Source organism: Chrysochloris asiatica, unplaced genomic scaffold, assembly GCF_000296735.1.
Source record: "Chrysochloris asiatica unplaced genomic scaffold, ChrAsi1.0 scaffold00096, whole genome shotgun sequence".
In the NCBI taxonomy this organism is placed as follows: domain Eukaryota; kingdom Metazoa; phylum Chordata; class Mammalia; order Afrosoricida; family Chrysochloridae; genus Chrysochloris; species Chrysochloris asiatica.
Genome location: NW_006408614.1, coordinates 3,746,278 through 3,760,623, shown reverse-complemented (window position 1 = coordinate 3,760,623; position 14,346 = coordinate 3,746,278). Strand labels below are relative to the sequence as shown.

At 43.4% G+C, this 14,346-nt stretch overlaps 1 protein-coding gene across 1 annotated transcript in view; it reads right to left on the bottom strand.

Moving 5' to 3' along the window:
* DIS3L2 (DIS3 mitotic control homolog (S. cerevisiae)-like 2) overlaps positions 1-14,346 on the bottom strand; it is a 429,536-nt gene that overhangs the window by 388,900 nt on the left and 26,290 nt on the right. Inside the window, exon 4 of the mRNA XM_006866746.1 lies at positions 6,681-6,782. Within this exon, the coding sequence (XP_006866808.1) occupies positions 6,681-6,782 (102 nt within the window). The remainder of the gene's footprint in view (positions 1-6,680; positions 6,783-14,346) is intronic.

The following is a 14,346-nucleotide window of genomic DNA, read 5'->3' as shown; positions in this document are numbered from 1 at the left end:
GCGCACCTTAGTCCTCAAGCTGACATCTTTGCTCTTCAACACTTTAAAAAGGTCTTGCTCAGCAGATCTGCCTAATGCAATACGTCCTTTGATCTCTTGACTGCTGCTTCCATGAGTGCTGACAGTTGATCCAAGAAGAACGAAGTCCTTGACAATTTTAATCTTTTCTCCATTGATAAGAATGTTGTTTATTGGTCCAGTGGTGAGGATTTTTGTTTTCTTTACATTGAGATGTAATCCATACCGAAGGCTGTACTCTTTGATTTTCATCAGTAAATATTTTAAATCCTCTTCATTTTCAGCGAGCAAGGTTGTGTCATCTACATATTGCAGGTTGTCAATGAGTCTTCCTCCAATCCTGATGCCATGTTTTTCTTCATAGAACCCAGCTTCTCGAATGATTTGCTCAGCATACAGGTTGAATAAATATGGTGAAAGAATACAACCCTGTCATACACCTTTCTTAAATTTAAACCATCCAGTATTCCCATGTTTTGTTCAAACAACTGACTCTTGGTCCATGTACAGATTTCTTGTGAGCAGAATTAAGTGTTCCAGTAAAATGTAAGGTCAAGAAAAAAGAGGATGACATCCAACGAGATGGACTGGCACAATGGCAGCAGCAATGGGTTCAGGTTTAATCACGATTGTGAGGATGGCACAGGACCAGGCAGTGTTTTGCGCTGTTGTACGTAAGGCCACTATGAGTTACAACTGACTTGAAGGCATCTAACCACCACTACAACAAAAGGGGTCTGAACTCCCTTAGAATAACCAACCATTTCAGATGAAAAGGGCAGGATTTACCCAAGGACAAAATTCTTGGGACGGGTTAGGAAAGAAGGAGGAATGGAAACTGGAAACCCAGGGAGAAAGTGGGAGAAGTATTATTACACAGCGAGGATTGCAATCAGTGATGTGAAACAAAATGTGTATGAATTTATTGAATGAAAAACTGATTTCTTCTGTAAACCTTCACCCAATTCATAATAGAAAGTTAAACAAAAAATAGGAATGCCCTGATATGAGACTATAGTATAAGCACTGGAACACAAGGTTGATAATTCAAACCCACCAACCACTCCTTGGAACCCCTATAAAGGGTGGCACTGGACTGCAAAGTCCACTTGAACTAGAAGGCCTGCAATTCAAGCTCACCAGCTGTTCCTCGGAAACCCAATACAGAGTCGCTATGGGTTGGAACCCACTCAATGGCACTTAACAACAACAACAACAAAAGTCAAAACTACTTGAAGACACTTACCAACAAGGTAAGCACTAGACTTCAAGATAAGTTTGAACCACAAGGTCAGTGGTTCAAACTCACCAACCACTCCTTGGAAATCCTATACAAGATTGCTCTGACTCGAAGGCACTTAACAACAACTAGAGAAGCTGCAACAACCAGCCAATAGCATGGCAGGAAGAAAAAACCGAATTCCCTAAGCTCCTCCCTGAATCCTGAAAGAACATTCTCTGCCCAAATCATTCATATCCTCCTTCTTTTCCATCTTTTCTACCTCAATCCAAGGCCAGTTCCTCTATAAAACCTTTCCTGAGTCTTTCAGATTTCAATGTTCTCAGAAGAATCTGTGTTCCTTTTTCTGTCCTGCCAACCATCCCTGAACTGTTTCAACCACCTTTCCAAGCAGCCTAAGAGCTACATCAGAGCAATGCACAATGCAGAGTGCCAATAGTGTCTCCAGGACCTACCCAGGCAGGACGCTGGGAAGGAGGAGGGGAAACTTCAGGTCTAAACACCTCTGGGCAGAAGCCACATGATCAATGGTTCTTAACCATTTTGGGGACATGGCCCCTTTGAAAATCTGAGCAAAGCCACAGACCCTCAGTCTACAGAATACATAGACACACTCATTCCAAAAGGAAAAGAGCCCCAGAAGATAAGAGGATCAAGCTAAAAGTCAAATCGATCTGGACTCCACCCCTGATTCTGCCCAAACCCCCAAATCATCAAACAAGTCACCTCCTTTCACAGGACCCTCATTTCCCAAAGGGCGAAGTGAAGCAAGCATCACCTGTCCCTCAACCCTACTTCACTAGATTTCTGCAGTAAAACAGACATATGCAGAGAAGTGCAAATGTGGAGGAATTCTGGAATTCAAAGTGTTATACAAGAGTGCATTATTTTGTATTATTGCCTCACAGCTTGACACTTTTACAGCCATCTCTTGCCAAAAAAACATGCTGTGAAATAAATTGACTATTTAGTACGATAACTAAAAGAACAGTTGTTTTTTTCCTAAAACCCCTAAGGCCCTGTAGTTTACATACCCAAGAGGAGTTAGCACAACAAGCAGAAAGAAGAAGAATCCAATTAATTCCCATTTGCTCACACCATTGACTACAGAGTCCACGGATAACAATCTGCTTTTGTCCTAGCAGACCTGTCGGACAATTGGCCAGTATGCTTCGAGATGTTTACATTCTGCATGTCAGGGAGTCTTGATGACAGTCTGAATATTCTCTTCTCCCTAACTTGATCCTGTCACCAACCACTGTCACAGGTAGGGAACAGCTAACAGAGCTCCCCGCTTCCAAATGCAAAGCTATGAAATATTCTTAACTGATGAGGCCTAAGAGACCTACCTAACGGGGCCAACGCCAACATAAACAGCAATATGCAGCTGCAGGCGCCCCTGGCCAGCCTCAACATTCCAGATCGCCTGCCTGGCTACTGAAGAGGTGCCCCCATTCACCAAGGCTGCCCCTTGGACATCTCCTTACATGATCCTCAGGGTAAAAGTCTTCCTGCCAGTCTATGCCCATCTCTATGTGTGTGCCAATCTCTTCTCAAGAGGATGCGGTCAGTAGAGAGGGCCCAGAATCTAGTCTTTTATAAGGACTTCATGGCTTAATCATAGGAGCCAAAATGGTGCAGTGGTTAAAGTGCTCAGCTGTTAACCAGACAGTCAATAGTTCAAACCCACTAGCCATTCCATGGGAGAACGATGTGGCAGCATGCTTCCATAAAGATTTACAGCCCTGGAAACCCTATGGGGCAATTCTACTCTGTCCTACAAGATTGTGATGAGCCAGAATCGACTCCAAGGCAGTGGGTTTGGGTTGGTTCTTTGCTTTTTTTTCCTGGCCAAACCACACAGTTAAGGTCCACATTACCGCTCAACTATCTGCCTGCTAACCAGATCTCTGATGAGGGTCCTCTCTTCACGCCTCCTGACTCTCCAGTGGAAGTCAGTCTACAGTCTTGCTACTCAGAATGTGGTTCCCAACCAGCAGCAGCCTTGCCTCCTGGGGAAATTGTTGGAAACGCACAATTTCAGGCTCCATCTCAGACCTATTGAGTTAGAATTTACATCTTAACAAAATGAAGACCAATCATTTTCAGATTAAAGACTGACAAGCACTGGCTGACAGAACTGGCCCTAATTCTGAAAAAGTATCCCTTAGGAACCCACCTTTCTCAAAGACAGGAAACTTAGCAGCTCTCAGCTTTGCTCTGCAAACCTCCCGGATGAATAAAACCCTCTCCCCAAACTCCTGGATTCTAACTGGCCTCCCAAGCCCCTTGTGCCCACCCAGCTACAAGGAGTCCTGGTGTGGTGCTGTAGGACCAGCACTGGACTGCTAACTGCAAGGTTGGCAGTTCAAACCCACTCTGAACTGCTCCTCAGAAACACTATACAGGGTCACTATAAGTCAGAACTGACTCGACAGCACTTATCAGCAACAACCTGGCTACAATCCAATTCTGTCTGGCTTTTCTCACTCATCCTAAGTCTTTTGAAATGACGTATCCACATCGTGGCATGTATCAATAGTTGAATTATTTTTAACATTGAATTAAAACATTCATTGTATGCACATACCACAATTTGTTTATCCATTCACTTGGTGGTGGGCATCTGGGTAGTTTCCAGTTTGTGGCAACTGCAAATCAAGCTGCTATGATCATTTCTGTCAAAGTCTTTGTGTGCACAATGCTTTCATTTCTCTGGGGTAAGTACCAAGGAGTGGAATGGCTGAGTCATACGTTAAGTGAATGTGCAACTTATTGAGAAACTGACAAACTCTTTTCCAAAGTGACCGTATCATTAGTATAAAAATTCTAGTTCCTCTATATTCCTTCCTGCCAACACCAGGTCTAGTTAGTCTGTTAAAATTTAGTCATTTGAGTGGCTTGTGATGCTTCTGACCTGTATTTCCTTCATAACTAACTATGTTGAACATCGTTACATGTATTTATGTGCTATCCACACAGACTCATTAGTAACATGTTCCAGTTTTAATGCCTTTTTAAAGAGGGTTGTGTGTCTTACTAACAAGTTAAAAATTCGTTATTTATTTCAGGTAATGGTCAGATGAATGGTTTTCAAATCGTTTCAAATCGTTTCTCCCAGTTAGTCAGTGGCTTGCCTTTTATTTTGTAACTGTGTCTACTTAAAACCAAAAGAAGCCTAACAGATTCGTATTGTCTTTTATACTTCATTCCTACCATGCTATACTACACTTAAGAAATCTTTGCCAAATCTCAAGCAACGAAAATTTTCTCCTGTAGCTTCTTTTTACACAAAAATTTAGGTTTATGATCCATTTCAAGGGAATTTCTGTATACAGTATGAGGTAGGGACCAGGTTCGTTCTTTTTCATATGGTTACTCAATTATCACAGTACACTGCTTGAAAAAAATCTTCCTTTCCCCAATGGATTACCTCAGTACCTTCGCAGAGAGCCGACTAATCATATTTGCTGCTGTTGTTAAGTGCTGTTGAGTCAGTTCCGACTCATAGCGACCCTTTACAGGGTTTCCAAGAAGCACCTGGTGGATGTGGACTGTCAACGTTGTTTCCAGTCCAGTGCTGATCCTACAGCGCCACACCAGGATTCCCATTATATACCTGGGTCTATTTCGGAGTTCCTATTCTGGAATCCTGTGGTGAGGATTTTTGTTTTCTTGACATTGAGATGCAATCCATACTGAAGGCTCTGCTCTTTGATCTTCATAAGTAAATGTTTCAAGTCCTCTTCACTTTCAGAAAGCAAGGTTGTATCATCTGCATGTCGCAGGTTGTTAATGAGTCTTCCTCCAATCCTGATGCCACATTTTTCTTCATAGAACTCAGCTTCTCGTATTATTTGCTCAGCATACAGGTTGAATAAATATGGTGAAAGAATACAACCTTGTCGCACACCTTTCCCAATTTTAAAACATTCAGTGTTCCCATGCTCTGTTCAAACAACTGCTTCTTGGTCTAGGTACAGATTTCTCAGAAGTACAATTAAGTGTTCTGGAATAGTCATACTTCTCAGTGTTATCAACACTCGCGGAAGCAGCAGTCAAGAGATCAGACGACGTATTGCATTGGGCAAATCTGCTGCACAGGAACTTTTTTTAAAGTATTGAAAAGCAGAGATGTCAGCTTGAGGACTAAGGTGCGCATGACCCAAGCCATGGTATTTTCAATAGCCTCATATGGATGCAAAAGCTGGACAGTGAATAAGGAAGATCGTAGAAGAATCGATGCCTTTGAGTTGTGGTGTTGGAGGAGAATACTGAAAGGGCCATGGACTGCCAAAAGAACCAATAGATCTGTTTTAGAACAAGTGCAGCCAGAGTGCTCCTTGGAGGCCAGGATGGCTAAGCTTCGTCTCTCATACTTTGGACATACTGTCCGGAGGGAACAGTCGCTGGAGAAGGATGTCATGCTGGGTTGGGTGGAGGGTCAGAGAAAAAGGGGAAGACCCCTAACGAGATGGATTGGTCAGGTGGCATCATTGATGGCGTCAAGTGTGGCAGCGGTAGTGAGGTTGGCCCAGGATCGGACATTGTTTCGTTCTGCTGTGCATGGGGTCGCTATGAGTCGGTCCCGACTCGATGGCACCTGACAACAACGACAACAATCTGGAATCCTGGTGTGGCACTGTAGGATAAGCACTGGGTCACAAGGTCAGTTTGAACTGCAAGGTCTGCAGTTCAAATCTACCAGCCACTCCTTGGAAACCCTATACAGAGTCACTATGAGTCAGAACCAACTCGATGGCACTTAACAACAACAACATTCTGAAGTCCTGGCAGGGTACTGTAGTTTTAAGTATTGGACTGCTAACTGTAAGGTTGGTGGTTCAAACACACCAGTCACTTCTCAGAAACCCTGAACAGGGTTACTGTGAGTTGGAACTCACTCAACAGTAACAATAGTTCTATTTCAAGGATCTATATATCTATCTTGATAACAACACTACACTGTCTGGATCACCAGAACTTTAGAGTAAGTCTTGAAGATGTGCTGTTCAAGTCTTCCAACTGTTTTTCTTTGTTTGGGCTGTTCTAGTCCTGTGTAATTCTAGATGTGGTGCTATAAGGTGAGTACTGGCAGTGAACCACAAGGTCAGCAGTTTAAACTCACAAGTTGCTCTTGGGAAACCCTACACAAGGTCGCTATAACTTGGAACCAACACGATATCCCTTAACAACATCAATTCATTTATTGATGATCTAGTTTACCTGACAGTTCACATTCATGACAATAGTAAACGAATCTACCTGACTATTTTGTGCACTAACCACATACGTCTTGGGAGTAAGGAACACAAAGTTGTGAGACAAGAGCTTGTCTATGATGGTTAAAGGTTATGTGTAAACTTGGCGAGGCCATGATTCTGTGGTTGGGCAGTGATTTGGGAAAGAAAACTGAACTCACCTTCCACTGCTCCTCGGGAAGCAGTTTCACCACCACCAGGTCCCCATTCAAGGCTCGATTACGTGCTACAACGCCATCAATAAAAATGTCTCTATCACCATCCTAGGTAGGAAAGAGAAATAAAACCATCATCAAGACCATGGCTGTAAAACTTAAAGTCTACAATCTGTAGACCTTAGTACAGCCTCAAACATATCTAAAGAACACGATCTCTGAAAATGCGCATAAATGGTAAACAGTGACAAATACAGAAAAGCCAGTGACAAAATGCTAGAAAATCTCTAGATAAGCGGAGGAGCTGTTTCAGGTCAAAACACACAAAAGTAGTAACACTGAAATTGCAAGCTTTTTTAAGTGAAATGAGAAAGAATCCATTTTATCCTTCTTTTTGTTGTTGTTAAAGGCCATCAAGTCAATTCTGACCCATAGAGATCCTGTGTATGATTTCCAAGGAGCGGCTGGTGAATTGAACCACCAACCTTGCAGTCGAGTGCTTATCCTATAGCGCCACACCAAGTCTCCAATGTAACCTCAGGTAATCCTTTTTGTAGGGAGCTCTGGTAGCACAGTGGTTATGAATCGGGCTGCAAACCTCAAGGTCAGCAGTTTGAAACTACCAGCTGTTCCGCGGGAGAAAGATAAGGCTTTCTGCTCCAGTAAAGATTTACAGCCTCAGAAACCCTGTGCAGGGTCACTATGAGTTGGAACTGACTCCACAATACATAACAACAACAACAATCCTTTTTGTTGTTGTTATTCATAAAGGATGATGGTACCTTTCCTACCTTAAATGAATTTTTTGTTTAATGTTTTAAGCATCAGAAGAGGGTAAAAAACTGAAAGTTTGCCAGAGAACAAAAGAAAACACAAGTAACAGTAACATATCATCCTCCAAGAAACCAGCTAAAGGCAGGAAGCAGCACCAGCTCTGAGCTTGGTTCTCTGGAAGGAACCCTGAAGAATCCTACTCCCTCAGGAAATGGTGACAGAACAAAATGCGGGTGTTGGTACAGAGACTGAAGTAGACGACAAGGAAGAAACGGAAATGGATCCATCGTCAGCTCCATGAAACATCTGCCCCACTCCACCCCTCAGTAGGAGCACGGTGAATGAGACCCACAGACAACTTCAAAGACACCGCACACCTACTATAGACAGTGTAACTCCCCAGTGCCTCCTAGAATACACCATGTGTGAAACTAAATACATGTGTCAACCTGTGACCTAGCAGTGTCAGGGAAAGTAACGAAATCCTGGAAAGACACACCAAAAGTTATGATTTGAGGTTCATACTAGTTGTTCTTGTTAAATGTCGTGGAGTCGGTTCTGACCCATAGCAACCCTCTCTAGAGTTTCTGAGGAGCAGCTGGTGAGCTTGACATTGTTCTTAGGTTGCTCCTTTTCATGATTTACCAGGAGGAGCATCTGCTGAGGTGGTGTCTGGTTTGCGATTAGGTAACACCTTCAGCACCAGGAGCACTCAGATGGGGAGGAGGTCTGGATCTGGGGGCACAGGCATTCCATAAGGAGAGGTCAGTGCGAAATCACAGTAAGAATGGAGCCGAGGAAAGAAAGCCCTGAAGAGCTGGGTGAAGACGCCAATTCTATGATCCTAAAACTGACCTCAGCGTGAGAGAGGAGGTGGGGACTGCAAAATCTACACTAAAAGGTAAGCCACCTGTAATCCGGTAAGTATCAATTGTTCCTTCAATGTCAATTTCTAGCCAGAATCGTCTTACTAAGCCAAGCTACTTTGCAGAATCATTTAAATGTTAAATGGGAGGGGAAGAAGTAGTTAAGGAAAAGTACACCTTCAGCAGCCAGGTTTCATGAAAATGTTCAGGATTTTAAAAACATTTCATCAACAAATCAACACACCTATTATGTTGTTATGGTTTTATCCTTTCTAAGAGTTTTTGCACCCTGTGTTCCCATTCAGGGGATAAGAAAGAAGTAAAATGATGTTCATTTTTCTTAAAGGCTGTGATGGTAAAATTTCCTAAGAAAGACACTCAGTAAAGGAAGACTGAGCACTTAACAGGGTGCAGGTGACTACGGTAGTCTTCGCTCACCCACAGTTACGTATGGTTCCTGCGGTTTCAGTTACCCACCATCTGAAAATGTTACACAAGTCACTGTTTTATTGTTAAGTGCTGAACACGTCATCTTTCTCCCAGGGAGCAGCTGGTGGGCTCAAACCGTCAACCTTGAGACTAACAGTCCAGTGCCTATCCCCAGAACCACAGTAACGTCATCTTGCACCCTCCTCCTCCTTCCAGCCAGGACGTGAATCACCCCTTTGTCTGGTATACCCACCCTGTATACACTCCCGCCCACCAGTTATTATTGTTAATCTCTTACTGTGCCTAACTGATAAATTAAACTTTATCCAAGGTATTTACGTATAGGAAAAAACATAATATATATAGGGTTCAGTACTATTCATAGTTTCGGGCTTTCACTGAAGGTCTTGAAACATACACCCACAGATTAAGGGGGCTAAGTGCTGTATATGAAAATTTTAAGTTAAACTTTGCATTCCAAACTCACCAACCAAAAAGATATATATAGTAGAATTTTAAACTAAGCAGTTTTTATGGTTTCCAGTCGCAAAGCATTAGAGAAGTCTTTCTTTCAGTTTCCAATCTAGCCATGTGCTGGCAGCTATGATGGGCACACTCAGCCAAACCGGGCTCTACCTTATTCCTGAGGTACAACTACCATGTTAGCAACAATGACAAGTGGGCCACAGCCGACCTCACAACCAGCTTCTCAGAGAAACCCAGATCACTGAAGAATGCCACTTAGCACCCTCAAATGCTCACTGCCTTCTGTGATTCACAGAGCAGCTGGATCTCCCTGGAACGAAAGAGAGCTGTGTGAAGGTCATGCTAACCCATCATCATGTTTCAGAACATGGGTCATGAAATGCCTCGTGGAGAAGCAACTGCAAGCACCCTTCACGGCTCAGGGATTTCAGATGATAAAATGCTGGTCCCAAAAAAGCAGGGCTGAGTTGAATCTCAGACGACACACACAAAAACAAATCCACAGATACAGCAAGGAGTCCTGAAAGCACAGTAGTTAAAGCACTTGACTGCTCATTCAGAGGAAGAAGTAGAAAGATTTAGTCTAGAAAAATCCTACGGGACAGTTCTACTCGATCTGATAGGATTGCTGTGAGTGGGAACCCGCTTCGCTACTTGGCTTGTCTTTGATTCCTTCAGAAGCCTGGATCTTTCACAGAATCTCTCATTTTAAAGGCAACAAACTTTGGATTGCTCAACATTGAAAATTTGAGTCATCACCTTTAGCTACTTTCTTTTTTTTTTTAAGGCAAAGACTTCAGCTCTGTATCTGAATGTTAGAAAACTTGTCCTACTCAGCAGAAAGAACAGGAAAATGACCATGGATAATAACCCGCTTTGATGGAAATCCAAAGGGAGTTCGGGATAATCTAACTAAAGCTTTGGGGGTGGGATGGGCAGAGGATACACCAGTGTGCCATGACAACTGAGCATCCTTCAAGATGGACCAGAAATAAATATCACAGCTGTGCCAAGGGAGCCTCCCAAGGCATGATGTACACAAACACACAAAAACAAACCACTGACATCAACTCAACTCAGCGTGTGAGTACAACTGCGCTCCACAGGTTTTCAATGTCTGCGTTTACAACAGCAGATTGTCAGCCTTCTTCTGTAACACTGCTGGGTACGTTCAAGCCACCAGCCTTTGGACGAGTAGCCAGGCATAAAGGGTTTGCACTACCCATGGACCTTACAGATCTTCTTGTTGTTGTTGTAAAGTGCCACATGTGAGTTTTGCTTCATAGTGACCCTATGCACAGCAGAATGAAACACTGCCCAGTCCTATACCGTCCTCATCATCATTTGAGCCCACTGTGTCAACATCTCGTTGAGGGTCTTCCTCTGTTTTGTTGACTCTCTGCTTGACCAAGTAAGATGTCCTTCTCCGGGTCTATTCTCTCCTGATCACAAATCCAAACTACTTTTTTCTTCTGAAAGGCAGATTTCTAGGTTTGGCTCAATCTCTCCTCTTTATCCTACCCCTAGATAGGACACAAAGGTATCGTTAGCATGTCAGTTTATCTTGGTTTGCTGGAAAGTTACACTGTTTTAAACTAATTCTGTATTTTATTTTTACTGAGAACTAGGAGACTACCAGGAACAAGTGATTTACCCTGTGTATTCTGGGTTTGTCATAATAAGTTAAAATCTACTTTCTATTAGAATTATAGTAAACCAAAGTCAAAATTCCCCCAAACAAGGTATTATACTATAATCGATGATCGATCCACTTTCTTAACCTGTAGAGTTATGTAGTTATTTTAATATGAGGGGGGGTTTCAAAATACTTGTGGAAATTGCCATTGTCTTTTCATTTCATTTTTCCATGAACTTACTGATGCCCCCGGGGTATAGCAAACAGCATAAAGTTCACAATAATTTTTAGAGTCAGTAAGAATGAACCTAAGTAATATAATCAAATCTTCATTCTGACCTCTCTTAAAAACTTTAGAATCTTAAAGCAGAGAACATTAGAGACACTATTTAATCCACCCCCTCATTTGACATTGGATTGGATACAAAGTATGCCAAAAACACTATTCTTTTCTGAATAAAACTTTCCTAATTCCTACTAGGAGTTGGGCTGCTAATCTCAAGATCAGTAGTGTGAAACTACCAACTGTTCAATGTGAGAAAGATGAGGCTTTCTGCTCCCGTACCAATTTACAGCCTTCGGAACCCTGTGCAGGGTCGTTATGATGGCACGCCACCGCCACAAATGTGTGGCAGTGTGGGAACAAGCACTGGGCTGCTAACCACAAGGTCAGCAGTTCAAATCCACCAGCTGCTCCTCAGAAACCCTATACGGGATCGCTATAAGTCAGAATCACCTTGACAGCACCTCACAACAACATTTCCTGTTGTCAGAGCAGAGGCTGTAGCTCCTTTCATTTCAATTCCTGTCTTTATTCTCCTCACCTAAGCAGTATATAAGGAGTCCTGGTTAAGTGCTCAGCTGCGAACTGAAAGGGTGGTGACTGGACCCACCTGTGGCTCAGTGAGAGCCCTGGTGTAATGAAAGGAGTCCCTTTATGAGGCCATTTGCCTTGGTTCTTTGGAAAAATCGCTTGAGAGATTTCCCCCCTAAACCCTAAAGAGTCACCTTTGCCCTACTCTTCTATCCCAGAGGGCTTGTTACTATTACTATTGCCCAGGTTAGTTGGTGTTTCCTGGGTAACCTGTAAACACCTTAACAGTTTAAAACTTTTAGTCTGGTCCTTGGTTGCCATTATTAGTATATACCTTGCAGGGATTGTCAACAGACTATGCAAATGATGTGAACTGCAACCCATCCATATCTACTATGCAAATGAAGTGCCTGATTGGCTTACTGAGAGGAGACTGGTCAGTTTGTGGTCCCCTGCTGGGAGGGGGTGTGCCTTAAAATTGACAAGTAGTTTTGTGTATCTATATCAAGTGTTTCAAAAAGTTCGTGGAAAAATTCCATTATTGTTTAATTCCATTTTCCACAAACTTTCTGAAGCCCACACCCCCACCCCCCAGCCTCAGACAGATGAGCATTGTTGCACTTCACAATACATTCTACGGGATAGGATGTTCTGTGGTTTGGACACTGTGCAAACATCATATTAAAAGCTGTAGGAGCCCCTTTCCCCTTCTCCTTGTCACTGCTCTGTGGTTGCTGGAGCTGCTGGCAGAGGCTGGCCAGAGCAGAGCAAAAGAAAACCAGTGAGAGGAGAGTGGCGTATGCCCAGGTCCACCATTGTTCTGCCCACCTGAGTAGCTGGAGCAGCCTAGGCCCCTAGCCCCATCATTACCACCTTCCTCCCTGCCTGACAAAGGCGGAGAGCTACGGCCTTTCCTCCTCCATCTGTATCCCCACTGTGGCCCAGTGCTGCAAGAGGTTGGGTTTGGGGTCTTTAATACCATGAAGGGAAAATAATAAACAAAAGGAGAACGCTTTCCCTTTAAAAAAAAAAAAACCTTATGGCATCATGGACCAAATAGACGTTAAGCAACACATACATGTATATATATAGCCAGCCCCACCAAGGTGACAAAACCAGAACGAAACAGTAGGAGAGACTATAGGAAACAGCAGCAGAGCGAGAAAGAGGGGAGGGGGGCAAGGCACCTCCTAAAAGAGTTGTAACATTGGTCAAATGCTGCGTATCAGGGACAGCAGTGAGCAGCCCACAAGGGGCCTCACCTGAGGGGACCAAAAGGAGCCTGTCCTCAGGAGACCAAGAGAGGCCTGTCCTCATGGGACTGAGAGAGGGTATCCTGAGGGGGCCTACATGAATGAGCTAGAGAGCTGTCCTACAATGAAGAAGGGAAACTGCCAACAGGCTTCCGGATCCTCAGTTTCCCTGTTCCTTAATAAACCATTTAACAGGATCTATGGTCTAAGACTTCCGTGTGGCCACTGCAATGGGTTATCAAACCCACCAGAGATGTCAATGCTATAAAAGTCAACAGGCTGAAGAGTGGAAGAAGGTCTGCCCTCCACCACGTCATAGGCTCAGCCTTAGGCTGATGCCACTCACTCTCCCTGCTGAGCTTAGACAGGTCCAGGAGTAACTGACACTGCTCCTGATCCTACCATTACTCCTGCGTTTTACATGTGGAGATCAGATTCTGTAAGGATGTCAACCCAAAAGTCCTACAGGGCACTTCGACTGTGTGCCATAGGATCACTGTGAGTCAGAACTGACCTGATGGCACTCAACAACAACAATGGCAACAGTGTACAGGTAACCAGACGCTGGAATGGCACCCCATTTCCTCGTCTACTTGTGGGCATTTGTCCAGCTCATACAAGTTCATACTTGAAATGCAAATGAGCTGTGTACACCCAGAAATTCAAAACACTCGGCCTTGTGGGATTTATCTACATGTAACTTACTTTCACTACTAGCATTCTCTTCAATTACTTCCTACAAAGCTTCTGAAAGTTAAAACTGGCCACAAAAAACCAACACAGAACTAGAATGCAGAATTGGTATCTACAAGTTCACTTACAATGAGGCCTTAATAGACAATAGCTTCTACAGTCTGTCCTTAATTACCTGGACATATAATTTAATATTTTTTCTCCCTCAGAGACCAGCAGGAGAATGAAAGAGAGGTACAGACACAAATCAATCCTAATATCACAAACTGTCTAAATAGAAGCTGCCAGAAACTATTTTATTTAGCAGGTTATTGCTTTGATTTAAAGTAGAGATGTCTCCATTTATACTTTGGTTGGCGGCGCCACACGTTCGGAGTTGGCCTAGTAACAGGGGTTCAACTTTGGGAAATTCAACACTGTGCACACTCAGGAAGGGAAGAATGCACACGACCAAGTTGTCAAAATGCTCTAGTTCCCCTGATAGTTCCACTGGAAGAGAAACAGCCTCCTCTACAGAGGAGACAGGAGGTCTGGGATCTACTTGGTTCCCAGGTGCTTGTCAAGGAATGAGTGTGACCCTGGTACTTAAAACTACCTGTGTGGTCTGCAGGAAAAATGGAGGCAGATGGACTGTTACTACAAGAACAAACAAATCGCTTCCCTAGAAAACATTGGAGGCAGATGGACTGTTACTACAAGAACAAACAAATCGCTTCCCTAG